This window comes from Haliotis asinina, chromosome 7, assembly GCF_037392515.1.
Source record: "Haliotis asinina isolate JCU_RB_2024 chromosome 7, JCU_Hal_asi_v2, whole genome shotgun sequence".
Lineage (NCBI taxonomy): Eukaryota > Metazoa > Mollusca > Gastropoda > Lepetellida > Haliotidae > Haliotis > Haliotis asinina.
The window spans coordinates 36,575,530-36,592,249 of NC_090286.1; the positions used below are offsets into that span (position 1 = coordinate 36,575,530).

The following is a 16,720-nucleotide window of genomic DNA, read 5'->3' on the forward strand; positions in this document are numbered from 1 at the left end:
GTAGGGAACATGCATCTTTGTTTGAAGAGCGCGCTGCAAGGTGTACCTGATCTGCGGGTTTAATCGACCAATTAAGTATAGAATCGGGCAAAGCAAAGCCTACAAGGGCGTCACGTGTCGTATTGTCCCGTACATATGTCACTGAACACGACACCTGGAAGAGACACTGCCTGGAGCAGACATGCCCTCATCCCATTCAAATAAACTTCAAAGCATCAGAGGGGCCAGCCTAATGCTAATTGCTATAAATAAATCATTACAATGCTTTCGTTGTACAGTGTATGCAGGAATGTTCTTGAATACAGAATACAGAAGACCGCATACTGGATGGGTGGAAGGCACAATGGTTAAAGCGTTCGCTCGTCACAGCTGAGGCTCGGGTTCGATTCCCCAGGACGGATACAAAGCGTGACTATTTCTAGATTTTCCCTGCTGTAATATTGCTAACATTGTTTAAAGCGACTGATGGGTAGAAAGTGTCGTTGACGCATAACAGAATGCAATAATTAAGCATAAGCACTTGCAAAGAATGCTTGAAGTCTACCTTGTAATAGATGAAATACGGTATTCTTCGTCTCAGATTTTCTTGACGTCAGCTATTTTCTCTTTTGGTTGAGAAATACGAACTCTATCATTAATTATAAATATACAATCAGTCGTTAATACTATGTAACATTCAAATTATTTTCTTTTGCTGCAAGTCAGTTTTAGTGTAAGCCAATGCTCGGAGGAGAATGACTGGCCACGTATTATAAATTGGTTGGCTATGCAGAGTTGCGTGCCTTGGGATAGGAATCTGTGATTGTGGTTTCGAATCCTAACGCCTAAGATATACTTTCCACCAAACTCAAACGAACATGTTCCCAGCCGTGATATTGCTGAAATATTTCTAAAAACGGCGTAAACTAAAACTCACTCAGTAACCTATTCATATTAATACTATATAAAGATTGGTAGCAGATCACCAGCCGCCATGTTAGATCACCACACCAGAGACCATTTTGAATTAGCCAGATGTACGAACGCTATCGATATTGTCATAAATCTTCACTCCGAAAGAAACAACAATCCAGTCATCAGTCACTATGATAATGTTAATGAAGATTAAAGAGAAATACTTTCAAATATGGCTCTCAAATATGGTACTGTTGCACATACAATGATAGCCTGTATAAGTGCTAACGAGCATGTAGGACGTAATGAGACGTACGGGCGCAATGGATCAATTGTATCCGGGTGACGTCATTATGCGATAAGCACGCGAGATGTAACGAGAAGAAAAAGTTGTTACTGCGTGGACGTTACTGAGCAACTTTACTGGGATGACGTCATCATTGTGTAAAGGGACTGTGTAAAACATGTTGTGATGGAGAATTAATTGCAATTATTATCAAGCAGTAGTCATATTCACAGCTCCAGTCCTCGACAACAAAGGTTATATTTATTTTAGTTTTAGTTTTATTTACTGCTAATCTGGACATTTCTGTATTTCAGTTCTTTAAGGTCAGTCATACTGCAATAAAAGACGTATTCAGTCTCAACAGTAAAGGTGACGCAGCTCATGTACAACCAGGAGCCGGCCTTTGATCTCAGCGTTATGTTCCCAGCACTGAATGCGGTATTCATCCGTGCGTGAGACTTTGAATGTAGGGCACGCACCACTATTGAACAGGTGAGTAAGTGAGTTTGGACTGCCTAGCGGTTAAGGCGTCTGCTCGTCTCGCTGAAGACCGGGGTTCGATTCCCCACATGGATACAATGTGTGCAAACCCCACTCCCTCACTCACCCACTTCCCCCCTCCCTAATTCACTCTCTACAACCCGGATTAGTTAGTATACTAATTTCCATTATTAAGGGTCAAGGTTCTTTATAGCAATATGTAGGAATATGTGTTGAAATTTCGTCATTTCTGAAGATAACGATAATTTCTTTTTTACTCGTGCAAACAATAATTCACCAAACATACAGACGAAAGATTTGAAATGTTCAGTCAATTATGGTTAGGATAAATGGTTACAGTTTAACATTAAAACGAAAAAAAACATTATTCGTAAAAACGCCATAAAATCTCAAGTCTAAACACAACATCATTTCATGTTTTGCATGTGAAAAGTGTCGTCAGATGTGTATAAACGGAGCCAGTTGCTGATGTGTTTGCTCACAGGCCTACGATACGTGGCGTTAAACATGATGCTCTTTTTTAGTAGAAAGAGGTCAGGCAGTTGGGCCGGATGGACGGAGTGAGCAATCACTTCAACGTCAGTCCAAGCTTGATAGGGAGACTGTGGCAGAAGTTCCAGGCCACAGGAACGATTGTATATGCACGAAGACCTGGCAGACTAAGGGAGATTACAGTGATCGAGGCAGGATTGTCATTTGGTAAATGTCGACCTACGTAACAAATACGTGACAACAGTGGATGTCCAAGCTGAACAGTTGAACGTCAACACGTCAGGATCAGTTGCAATACTGTTCGTCGCCGCTGACATGTTGTGGGGTTTTGTTCACGTCGACCTACTTTTCGTCCACCATTGACACGACTTCACCGACAGGGCCGTATGGCATGGACTAGGCGTCATACTCGGCGGAATCAAAGCCAGTGATCAGCCGTGTTGTTTACAGATGAAAGCAGGTTTAATCTGTCGTTTAATGATGATCGTCGCTGGGTTTTCTGTCGTCGAGGTGAACGTGTCACAGATGCAACTGTTGCTACCCACAACCCATGTGGAGGTGATTCTGTAATGGTTTGGGCGGGAATTTCAGCAACTGGACGCACTGACCTTTACGTCACCAGTGGTAGTGTCAATGGTATCGAGATGAGATTTTAGGTGACATTTTAGGTCATCGCAGCACCACACTACCAGGCTATGCATGGGTTGTACTGTCCTGTTCCCATTTTGCAGGACAGGACCGGGCAAGAATAGTCACTGCTTATCTGTAACAGCAAAGTGTTGACCACATGGCTTGGCCAGCATGTTCTCCTGACCTCAGTCCGATAGAACATACATGGGACGAGTTGGGTAGGAGACATCATCAACCAAGGAGTGTGGAGGAGCTCCAACAACTCTTAATCCATAATTGACAGTAGATTACACAAGCCTTTTTCATGAACTTGATACGGAGCATGATGTCCCGGTGTAATAGTGTCACTGACCAAAGGGGTGGCTACACAAGACACTGATCATCTTAAGACTCTATAATTTGCTATTGTGATTTCTAAGGGTGCCTCTCTTTCAAGCTCTGTAAAATCGTCAATATTGGACGTGAGTGTATTTTCTCATCTCTGCCTGGCACGTTGTCATATGATGCAAACACTGCCGAAGGAGACGTTACAAGCAATCCACTGCAAGCAAACTATGTCACCTAATAACTCTCACTGAAGTAACGCACATGGTTGGTTTTATGGCAAAGAAACAAGTTGTTCACAATAAACCTCTTACTTAGATATTAGGCTCGCTAAGAGATTTACACTTCAGCTGATATAGCCCATTTGTGACTGTGTTAATCTTCCGGTTAATCAACGATTGTTTAACCAATCCCAAGGTTGACCCGGTCGGTACATAACTGGCTTTGTACCTCAATCCCATTATTTGTACAGATCCTGCATATTCAGAGCTGGACAAACACAAGTATGCGATTTCATTATGTTTAATTTTTAAACGAAGACAATATCATTCGCCTTTTTCATCCATCGACCAAGTTTCTTGGACATATTCTTGCAGGAGTGCAGAAGAAATATGCCATAGGAAATTTAACCAGATTGAAAGGTTTAACTTTTGCGCCAGCTATTTTTGCTCCTGACTGTAAGAAGAGATTACATTACTTATGTTCAGTGACACAGATGTGGCGTGAACCTTGACATGGTCACAGTGCTGGCATTGAACGTACATATGTTGTGCTTTGTGTGCTAAATCTGAGACAGGTTTGCAGTGTTCCTCTGTATCGGACCGCCCGAGGCGTGACATTGTGTTTTCTCCTGTGTGCATGTGATCGTTCTACGTTCAAAGGATACAAACTGTAGTTTTATGATGACGTTTCCACATTTAGGCAAACGTTTTAGGATCTACCAGCCTTTGGATAATCCAAGGCCTCTTGTGCGAAGGCCTGCCAACTATTTTCGAAAAAAGAAAGTTTTCTGGGATTTCCGTCTTCCATCAGTGGGCGATGTCGACGAAATAAGTGATGTGACGGAAGATGCTCAATTGACGAACCGGTCAAACATGTCGAACATTCGTCACCTTGGAAATACTCAGAAGAAACCTGCAAGTGTGTCTAGGGACACCGCTGATGTCCATCTACCTGCCAGAACGACCAGACAACTGATAATTCACCAACAGAAACTGATGTTTAAGTACCAGAACCTGGAACACCAGTTAAAAAAGCTGAAGAACAAGGCTGGTCTAATTAAAAGGGAGCTGGACAAGATCAGAGTCATGAAGACTCCCGAACCGGAACTGCCATCAATAACGTTGAACACAAAACCCGACCATGACCCTCCTCGATCTGGATCCAATTCTCCTCGCCCGACCTCCTCTACCACTTCCGGGTCAAGGAGCGGAGCTGCGTCATCCACATCGTCCAAAGTGTCCTCCAACGCTGACACAGCAGCTTCGTCAACCCTCCTTGTGGGATCGTCCTGTGTCGTCCGGTCCTGTTACTCTTGCAGTTCCTCGTCTTCCATTTCTCTCAGTGATGGATCCGTCGATCTCCCATCGTTATCCTCAGCCTCCTCGCCCTCACTGTCTTACTCACTCTCACCATCCCCTACCTGATGTTCTTGCACTTAGGTACAACGCGTGAAGCCCATTTTTTGGTGTATCCTGCCGTGACATTGCTAAAAAGAAGAGGCTAAAAACTATACTCACTCACTACGGTCAGATTCGGGCATTAATATATTGTGTGTATCCTATATTGGGATTTCTCATCCTGCAGGAAGGAAAAGGACTCATTGAATGCCAAGCAACTATATATCATTTCAGAATGTAAATCAGAGGCATTGATGTGGACATATACTGAGTCAAAAAAGAAACTTCACATTCTTTCTTCAGGGTTTGAGTGGGTTTTGCTAACGTTTTTCTAGAGTCGAGAGATAGGGATCCCATTTCGGATACACGGATGTATCATCAGAGATACCTTATTATATTCCTTATTTTTAAAATTACATTTTGTGAATTTTCTTTTTTGACTCAGTATAGTTAAATGAGATTGAACGGAAGCAGATGTGAAAAGGTGTACACAGAAATACTTTGTTTGGAGACAATTTTGAGGTGTGAAATAAAACCTATCCCCCTGTTCGAGATCTTTCATTCTTAGAGGCAGTAATCTTGTTAACTCGAGGGGAGGTGGGGTATCCTAGTGGTTGAAAGGTTTGCTTGTCATGTTGAACACCTGCGTTTGATTCCATCCAATGTGTGAAGCTGATTTCCGGTGTCCCTCAAAGCGGCGTAAAACAAAACTCACTCACTCTTGTTAACTCGTGGAGACACGAATTCAACAATATCTCTATCACTCTGTTTATAGTCTCATGCCATCTGGCTATTCCGGTGACTTGATTGTGTTTCATCGTACCTCGATGTAGTGGGAAGGTTCGCTATATCAACCACCGGTTTGGCTGGCCAAGACACCATCGTTCCTTTGTGTGAGTAAAAGAACTAACGAACAACTGAATATATTGTTTGCAACGATATCATGTTATGACGCAGGCAAATCCTTATTGAAACATATCAAATCTTTATCGAATTTGACAACTGTGCTTGACGCCATTGCATCTTTGTATGTTTTCTGTGAAAGAGAGAAGTGAGTGTTATGGAAAGGATTTCCGTCACAAATCTTAACCGGACTTGACTGAGAGTATGGCATTATGAGCAAATATTTGAAGAATTCTTTTACGTTTAGCTTTCGAGATTATGTCAAGTCCAAAGGCAGTTTAGTTTGTTGTATTGTTGCTCAGTGTGATACGATCACGTGACAATCTATTCTGAAGTGTTCATGTAACGACAATATGTGATGTAAAGATGTGACGACATGTTGTGATTGTGAAGCGGTCACGTGACGACATATTGCGAAACGATCGTGTGCCGAAATACTTCTCCTGCAATCAGTTACCTCGGGTCGACATGTATTGAAAAGAAACGTCCAGTCAGTGGAAGATAAACGACTTGGGAAAGTCAAAACATTGATTACACAACAGTCACTTTCATGGGTTCCGTCCTATTGTGCACCTTAGTACATAAACCAGTCCAGAATTCTGAGACCAACTCGTTCAATTGGATATATAAATATTAATCATTATTTTCTGATACATCATCTAATCACTTGTATATTGCAACACTACGATCTTTGCAAAAACGTGCAGCGTGCTCTATCGTACGCTGTGCCCTAACAAACGGAAATCTGGAAATCGTTGAAATCACAAAACGAGCCTCGGCCACTAGAAACGTTTGGCGGTCTTGCACTACCTTGATTTTGTATTACCCACGTTGTACGTAACAAAAATACACTTAACATGAACAAATACCACTGAGCCAGATGAATTTTGAATCATTGTAAAACTTCTTCAAACAGGGGCAGTCTGTTACGTCTTATTAACGACATGCTGCCGAAACCCCGATATAAAATATAGAAATACGATATTCTTCAACTTTAAAATTAAGATTCATTTGTAAATGCCATTTTCCTATGAAACAAGGAACTGGAATTTAGTGTAACCATAGTTATTTGTAGTCTCTCTTTTTACTTCACGGGAGAAAATTCGGACTGGCTGAAAAGTAGGTCATTGTCTTAATTGGTTATTTGAGACTCATGTTTCGGTTTGCAAACTGAACTCCACACATATCCAGGTATCTTGAAAAGCAGCAGCTAATATGTCTTTAGCCATTATCGGGGAATCGCCAAATGCATATTCCGTAGTTTACACACATCATAGAATACATATAGAACCATCATTTATGACGTGTACGTGTGTAGAATGCCAGCTGGTCCTCTTGACTTAACGGAGGAAGATACGAGTCTGTAGATATACATCGTGTAAAGATTCTTCTATAAGCTTACCCAAGAAACACGAACAAATCTGCCCATCCAACCAATCTGTCTTTAATACATTTAACCTCACCTGGCCATTAACATCGATTGTATCAGATGGAACCTTCCAGTTCCGTCTCAGAGTGCAGTTATCCCCCTTCGTCAAATTCCATGCACTATTCTGTAATTTTGATATCATGAAAGAAACGTATATGTAGTTTAATATCACATATATTTGGATGTTTAATAATATCTTTAAAGACTCTCTTGCATTTTCATGCCTGTTGTACTGGTAGTGTATTTCAATTATTGAAGAGGGAAATTTTCGACATGAATAACCCAGCACCCCTTTCATAACACCCAAGGTGTATACTGGGGACGAATAAGACAGCACAGACGACATTGTCTTTAGACAAGAGAGCAGACGACATTGAAAGAGGAGACGTCACAAGCAGACGATAATCAAAATGAGGGAGATTGAGCAAAAGGTAAGAAACGTTTTTGCCTTAAACCTCTGTATTGCACCTGTTTATGAAACTGATACACACACATTGGTGGAATGACACAAATGACGTCATGTAGCAGACGAATGACCCGACATTGCGGGTATTGTCAGATACGGATACATAAACTGAAGAATTTGAGATTCACATCTGTATTTTGTCGGGAGAAAGAATTACGTGGAACACATGTTTCAACATTCAGTGTGAACATAGTGCATTTGTACAATTACACTCATTCAAATCCTTTCAGTGTCTGGAAACATGAATTATGAATGCCATGTGTCATTTATGTGTACTCATGCCACATTCTCGTGATAAACAGAGGGGTTGTATTTTCAAAAAAAATAATTCAGAATGTAACAGGTAATGAACACACTCCCTTCTGTTAATCGATATAATGTTGACTTACTTTGATTTACATAGAAATACCCATTAGTGATAGTGCTTAATCGCTACCGGCTATAATCAGTTTCACTTCCTGCTGAACCATGGCTTGGGTCTCAATTCCGACGTTGCTGAAGATCTAGCTGTTTACCTGACTAGATCTAATGGCTCTGCTAAATGTATTAGTCGATATATCTATACATTTATACGTCGCATCCGATTATGTCGTCCTTGTTGTCATGGTAATAACAGAAATCAAATCCAGGTCTTTTCAAGATATTGGTGAATTAAAGGAAGAGTGCACTCACACGAACCTTCCGTTGATAGAAGCAACTCCAATCACGCAAATACCGCAGTCCCTCGGTAAATTATTCATTAATACCTGTTTCATTCATGTCGTCGAGGATTTTTTAGAAAACCATGTTCAAAGCAGCCCCTAGAGGACAAGCTATCATAAATATTTCAGTTTTCTATTTTCAGTCTATTTAAGTATATTCAAAGAATAATGGGGCTATGAACTAATTTGGAAAACACGTTATTTGGAATTTACTTTTCGGGTCTCCTAATCCTTTGTGTGGCTTACGTTCGTCATGTACAGAACCAGCACGTATGGTGGCCCCAGAATCTGATGGTGATTCCTAAACACATTTCCAACATATGAGAGAATCCGACGATGAGTTTCAGTGGAAATCTGATATATTTATGTAGATGTATTTGTCCCTTTGTTTGTATGTATGCTTCTCAAAAGATGTAAAAGAACGCCCGGATTTTCCACATTACGCATGACAACGACTAAAGCTGTTATGATTGAAAGGGGTGTCAGTCAGGCAGTACCTCTGAGCTGATATGCAATTAAATTGCATTTGACATGTGTGTGTAAACGATAACAAAGTTTATGTGTTAGGAGGTGCTTGTTATTTCTCTCTCACACTGTCTGCTTTTAGTTGAGGGAATTTTAACACATACTTATATTGTTCATAAAAGGGCGCCATTATCACAACACAGTTCGTGAAAAGATGGATACTTTGAACAACTTCAGATTACAACTTAGATAAAGAAGCCAGACGAGACTTCCTTATTAAGAGGGTGGTGAGGTAGCACAGTGGCCGAACACCCGGGTTCGTTTCCCCTCCCTTTTCTGGTGTCCCCTCTCCGTGAATTGCTAGAATATTGCTAAAAGCGGCGTAAACCCAACTCATTCATTCACTCCTTTCTAAGGACCAGTCATCTATGTGCGTATTATGCCTGAATCCGGCTTAATGCCACAGATGGAAATTGTGCTTCAGTCCTGAAGGGTACGTAAAATCGTAACTTTGTTCCATAAATATAAGTTGAAACTAATGCACGAGTAAACCGGAAATGAGTCAGTAAAGGACTTGGTATAAAACCAAGAAACAACAATGCATTGTGATATACTTAATCATTTTATTCTAAATTCATGTATGTTTATAAAATTAATACAAATCAATATCAGGGCATTTCACTGGCAGTACATATTCAAAAACAGTGATCATAACAATGAAGGTAGAGTTGGTAATTGATCTTTACCTAACTGCAACAATAGTAAAGTTTCCAAACGGTTGGCCTAGGTTTAATACTCATGGTATGATATCCATACCACTGCTGTACTTCTTGTGATATCTTCTCTTACCCCCCCCCCCCCCCCACACACACACACACCCCCACACACCCACACACACGCACACACACACACGCACACACACACACAAAAACACAAAAACACACATATTTATTATATTATATTATTATATTAATCATTATATATATCCAGTACTCTGAATAATCACTGCACAAGTCTAACTATAGCGCTCAGATGTCCCCACCTGACTGTCAACAGATACTGTGTATTACGCTTTGAACATTGTAACATAATGTATATATATAACATAATAACATGTGCCTAAAGGAACTATTTTACACCACTTTTCACTAAAAAATAAACAATGCATTTCTCCAAATAATAATATCAACATTCATGTGAGCTACCATATAATTTATTTTAAAAAGTAATACGCATTATAAACTAGCATGCAAAAGAAATGCCCCAAAATATTTTTCTGGTCTAAAACAAAAATTAAGCTAAATATGGTAACATTAAATGTTTGATTGCGAAAAACAATCATTCCGCAACAGTATGCAATGGATATCAAGAAGGAAAACGACGCAGTTCGTGATCTGTCCGGTTGTATTATCCAGCACTCGATCACCAATGCTGAATCGACTTGGAGCTTTTGCAACTTTCTCGGGAGCACATATTGTTCAATGCCGGGTGTGGCACCCCTATCAGTGATGCAGGTCCTAGCCCGAAGACGAACTGAGTAGCTAAATCTTCTGACGTCTTGATTAGGGATCCGACACCATTCTTGTAGCAGAGCAACTGCCAAAGCGTTCCTCGTCAATGGCTGATTTTGGTGTTTCCGAATACGACGTCCCAGTTATTCCCAAAGGCGCTCAGTTGGGAACAAATCTGGAAGAACTGGAACTTGCTTTTGTCACCAACGTTCACTCTACGCCACTTTCGCTGCTGCCAGTGTCGCACAGCCCTGGTTCATCTCAGTCTGGCACGTGCGTTACAAGTCAACGTCATGCCCATAAAAGGTCGATCGGCACAGAGACCATGAGTGCGGAATCGTCGGGTCACACTCTGTCTGCTGACTGGATGCCCAATACTGTTGCAGCTTGATAACGTCACAGTGACGTATCGTTTCCTCAACCGCAGCACCCGTAAATACTGGTCTTCATGTTCGGTAGAGACCTTCAGTCTGTCACTCTTTGGTCTGTGTGCAGTACTGCCAGTATGCCGTAGACATGTGACAAGTCTTCCGACGGTCAATCGATTAAAATGATGTAAGAGAATAAACCTGGTTAGCTTTTAAACCCTAATTTGATACGGATAACTTTGTGCAGTTTATTTGTGTAAATTCATTTTGTCCTTTTTTTCACAAAATACGAAATGCAAGTGCAAATGATTACTGGGAATAGACAAGCTGTGTTTTAGCTATGTTCAAACAGACTGCCAATTATTTTGACAGTTGAAAGTCGTTTTTATTTTGGTAGCGTTTCTCTTGGCCGCTAGTTTATTACAATAAAAAAGTTCGAATGAATTAATGCAACGCCGCATCAAATCGACTTTTGCGTCCTCTACGGGCTTAACATTCCCTCAAGTGAACCCTTTAGAGTTATGTCCCTTGGAGCGTTCTTTACGATTATCCTCTAACTAGACTTGTGATCGATACCAGTTCGACAAACACCGACCACACCGCGTGCGACAGTTTTCGATGTACGGAGCAACTGTTTACACTACATATATGGAAAGTGTTCCTGGTTTGGAAGCGGATCGCCTCGAAATTTCAATTGTCGATTTCGGGCAATTCGTACATGCTAATAAGTCTTTTACTGCAACAATAGGAAACTAAAGTGAGTGCTTATGCCCCAATACATATAATATTGGCGAAGATATTGTTGAATCTCATGCAATTTTGTGTGGAATTTTGCATGTAAATAATGTCCGTATTGCCGAAGTAGACTTGACGCAGATGCATTGTATAGGTTTGTTGTCTGGCAGGTGTTTACGCTGTACTGACAGAGATATTTCAGCATTATATTTCAGTATTATAAATAATCGAGGCTGGACCAGGAACCCAGTCACTGACATCAGCACCGATCCATACCCATCGATCTATCCCAGCCTGTCAGATTGTGTGAGGAGACCCGAAACTAATGGGGCTAATTATCCTTTCAGCTCTTGACGTTTGGTACTCACAATAAACGTAAAGACCTCAGCCCCATTAATAGTGCAAGCTGTGGCAATCATTCCTGTATTGACTTCACCAAACAGTGGAGACAGCGGGCACATGCTTCTATCTCACTATTGATGTATATCTCACACTACTCAGCGTAAATATGCTTTCGTTTCCAAAACATTTATGAGCGTGGGTATGCACTCTCACTTACACCATACCGATTTAAATGTGTACGTGGACATTAACACCATGGTGTCGGAGAAATCAACACCCAAATGTCAGAGAAATCAATGCAGTGATGTCAGGGAAATCACTACCCAGGTGTCAGGGAAACCAATACACTGATGTCAGGGAAATCAATACCCTGGTGTCAGAGAATTCACAGACCACTCCGTAACTTGAAGGATGCATAAAACGTCAAACCCGACGGAGACGTTCGATAATTATTGTTCCAGTCGGTTTCATGTGGTTGTCCTACAAGATATTTGTTCAGCTGCCTGCTGCAAAAGAAGTAAAGCTATGAGTCTATGCATGTATATTCTGAAGAAATACGGTCAGACACAATGTGATATTTCTTACAATATATTACCACGTGCACGTGGTATTGGCTCGGCGATAGACATTTGTATAGAAACATCGTTTTGTAATGTACTTCGACACCTGTCTACATGTATAGTTTTATAAATATTCATCAAAACGCGTGACTGTTTCTCACCGTGCTAGTCAGCTACACAGGCGAACGTGAGGTGGGACAACTGATCAAGCCGTCACTACAATTGACTATTCACATTCAAACTCACAAGACATTATGAAAGGTTTACTGAGGTCTGGATTGACGCCATTCTGATCAAACAACTTTTCAGCAGTGTACAAATATATTCACTGACTCACTGCCTCTTCGAACAAAGGTGCGGAGGGGTGATTCAAGCGTTCGATCACCAAGGGTTGGTTCGATATGGAATAGTGCTAAATGCGGCGTCAAATAAACTCACTCACTTTGAACACAATCCTTATAACTGGACATGTTGATGTTTGAAATCGCATCTCAATTCAATATCTACTCCAAGGGGATCATCATACCATTGCAATAATATCGAAACATCTTTTTATTGAAGTACATTCTCCCACAGGGAAGCGTAGATAATAGTTGCTCCTCTAAATATGACACATCTCGTTGTATCACCGAGTGTTGAACACAATAAAGTCACGATATTGTCTTGTAAGTATTTGTTGAATGCTTTCTTTCAGGAGGAGTTTGACAACCTGGTGAAAACAGCTGACAAGCTTGTGGTTGTGGAGTTCGGCGCCAGCTGGTGTGGACCGTGCAGAATGATCTTACCTGTCTTCCAAGTACGATAAGTTGGGAGGTGCTAGATTCCGGGTGAAGGGGTTGAATGTCGTGTTGTACAGTAATCTGGTTATATCAGAGCGTGTCAGTGTAATGTGGAATCTTGAAGTGGTGTAGATTTAAGACGCTTACCATTTTGATGACGTTATATGTATAACTGGAGATGTAAAGCAACTAGGTCTGATGTGTATATTTGGTGCTGTATACAAGTAGGCCTGGTATGTATATTTGGTGCTGTATACAAGTAGGCCTGATATGTATATTTGGTGCTGTATACAAGTAGGCCTGATGTATAATTGTAGCTGTGAAATAAATAGGCCTGATATTTATATGCGATGTAAAATAACACGGCCTGAGCTCTAAAATAGGTAGGCCTGATCTGATAATGTTAGCTGTAAAGTAAGTAAGCCTAATCTGTATAACCGAAGCTGTAAAATAAGTGGGCCTGATCGGTATAATTTAACTGTAAAGTAAGTGTGTCTGATATGTGTGATTGAAGCTGTAGAAAAAGTAGACCTGATATTTATATTCCATGGAAAATATATAGGCCTAATATCTAAATGTTATGTAAAATAAGTACCATTATTGGATATTTAAATGGCGCACAAGTTCATGCTCAAGGCGCTGGTATATTTTCCCTCGATCTTTGGGTGTCAGTCTCAACGGCACATCTAATTATCAATCTCATACACCAACGGATTCGTTTGTTCTTTAAAGTCCACAGGGTTGTGTATTGCACATTTGGAGATGTGACAACACTGAAGGTGTCTATACACAAAGCTGACTCCAAGGCTTTCACACACGGTTACAGGTGGACTCAATCTTAGCACCTCAAGCTCGCTGGATCACTAGCCCTATGTTTTAGCCAGCTCGGTCACCAAGCCTCCTTGGCGTAGGCCAAGAAGGCCTGGTATTTATGTGCGCCAGTGCTTGTGGAAATCTGAGGTGGTTTTGTGCAGACGACCTACTGGCGATCATCCAAGATGAAAAGAAAGATTTAACGAAGAAGAATAAGTTAAACTGGTTACAAGGGACAGGCTTGATCGGAACGTGTTTTCAACACCGTTCCTGCTGAAATGTGTGTAGGGGGAGATTGTCTCTCATGTCCGTAACCTGAAAGTAAAGGTGAAACTCACAGTTGCCCTTCCTTCGTGTCTTGTTTATGCTCTGTTCCATAATAAATGTTACCACTGTTTTCATCCACAGCGTCTCGAGGAGGAATTAGGGGATAAAGTGATATTCGCCAAAGTCGACGTCGATGAAGCAGGGGTACGTCACAGAGCGTCTGAATTTTACGTCCAATCTGTTTCTATGACACTGCTGCAGGGTGTAACTGGTTAAAGGCATAGGTAGTCATGGGGTCCTCTTTACAAACACTGCCTAATTCCATATCGAGTTTGCTTCTTTCTGCCATTATCATCACTGTTATATTATGTACTGGAGCAAATCGATCGGCACAAAAGTTGTTTCCTTCAAGTCGACGTTTCTCCACATCTAACATTGTCATATCCGCATTTTAACGTCAGCATGACTCCATCGAACACATGATTCGGTTGTATCAACACACGCACACGCACACGCACACGCACACGCCCGCGCACGTACACAAGCACATACACACACGCACGTACACACACAGTTCTATGTTGATGTCACACAGACAAACAATCTTACGCACATACGCACATACACATGTCACAGACGATGAGATGCACATCTTACACACGCGGTCACAAACGCGCACGCACGCGCACGCACGCGCACCTCTACATGATGATGTTGGTGTTGCAGGACCTGGCGGAAGAGTGTGAGATCAGCTGCATGCCCACGTTCATTTTGTACAAAGGGGGCGACAAGGTGAGCTTCTGTTCTGATTTGGTGAGTGAGTTTAATTTTAAGCCGCACTCAGTAATATTCCAGCTATAGGTCTGCGGTCTGTAAACAACGCCATGTAGTTTGAATATTGCTGAGTGTTGCGTAAAACTAAATTCACCTACTCACTCCTCATATAGACGGTAGTCGGGCGCACTTACGTTGGGTTAACCGTAACTAAATCATGTGTTTCGGCGTGCCTTCATTTTTTTATTTAAGGTTGCCTTGACATTAATAAATGTTGTTCGGTTTGGCATGCAACCCACTACTAGTTTGAACTTAATTCAAAATTAAAATTCAAAAATTCATGCATGAATTTGACTAAATTTGTAAATATTTTACCTTCAGGTGGAAACGCTGCAGGGGGCTAACAAAGACCAGCTTGAAGAAACTATCAGGAAACTTTGCTAGTTACTCTGAGTAAATAATTTCAACATGTGGACATTTGGACACATGTAACAGTTACCGGCGTCCACGCTTAGTGCTTAATAATCTGTAATGCTTATCACGATTCTAAGGACACTCGAGTTTCACACACTACGTACGTCTTCACGTTCTATTACGCACGAACGGGCTAAATGCACCGATCCTTGGATAAGCATTACAGTAGGGGCAGCTTCATCAGCAGTTCCCTAAACAGTACAAGTGTATTTCATTGTAGCCCCACTCCCCACCACCAACCCAACCACCTACCCCACTAACACCAACACTCCCCACCCACGAGTGACTAGTCATTATTATGTCCGTAGAGGACTTTTAGTGTTCTTCAAAAGAAATCGGTCCCATTTCTCATTCCCATCACCGCTACATTAAACTCAGATGTGACATTTTTCAGCTCACCCCTCACGCTCAGCATTTCGAGAATAAAGTTTATCTAAAGAAACACATGTTTGTATTTAACAGCAACACCGGTTGAGGACGTCCTTATAGTATTTTGTAGCCGATTGGAACGAAGTACACGATTTAACGGCGCCAGTGAAAGTAAAATTAATATTACAAAACACCAACTGCACATTGCCCAGTTGTTTATCTCATCCATATCATTTGCTTTTTACTATCTAGCGCCTTCTGTCTAAGGGTACTCAACGCTAATTAAAGTTTATGTCGGACAATACTGACGTAGCGCCAGCCTCTTGGGTCTACATTCACTACTTCATGTACAATCGAGGATGCTCCCTTTACGAGAATACCATGGCCTTTAAGTGGCGATCTTTAACATAGATTAGATATTATATTTTCTGACTGGTTGTGTCGGTGGCCTTAATGATGCCCGATGCAATTATTTATTTTGCTATTCCAGCTGTATGGTTATGGAGTGGTTTTCCGATGAACAATTCACTTGCCTTGGCGTGTGTTTGTGATAGATGTGAACGGAAGGACAGACAGCTCACTACACATGAACGTATAGTACGTCAGCTGTCTGAGATATTTTCTGGTACACATATACCAGAAGGTTTGAATATACAGACAGTCACACAGACAGATTATATTCAGTATTAGGTTTTTGGCCTAAAATACAGAAAATGCAGGGTTGTTACTGTGCATAATACTTAAATACAATACATTACTTTGCCTCATTTGTTGAGCTTTAAATGAGAAGGTTGGAGTTTTATGCCAAATATTATACTTATGAGAAGAAATTATAGAATTAAAATTATGTTGAGAGTTATAATTGATGTATTTACAAATAAGCGCATTACAGAAAAAAACTACAGATTAAAAGAACATGATGTTCATTTTCAGTGAAATAGTTATTATTGGAAAACAGAGAGGACAGCCAATCATCATATGGTGTGGTTTGGTTTCCTCAAGAGTTGACAGCTAGTCT

At 41.0% G+C, this 16,720-nt stretch overlaps 1 protein-coding gene across 1 annotated transcript; it reads left to right on the plus strand.

Moving 5' to 3' along the window:
* The first annotated feature begins 7,196 nt into the window (after positions 1-7,196).
* On the plus strand, positions 7,197-15,775 carry LOC137291468 (thioredoxin-like). The gene is made up of 5 exons (XM_067822820.1): positions 7,197-7,509; positions 12,921-13,022; positions 14,227-14,289; positions 14,812-14,877; positions 15,241-15,775. Exons 1-5 carry the CDS (start codon positions 7,489-7,491, stop codon positions 15,301-15,303), a joined length of 315 nt encoding a protein of 104 aa, XP_067678921.1. The 5' UTR covers positions 7,197-7,488; the 3' UTR covers positions 15,304-15,775.
* The last annotated feature ends 945 nt before the right edge of the window (positions 15,776-16,720 follow it).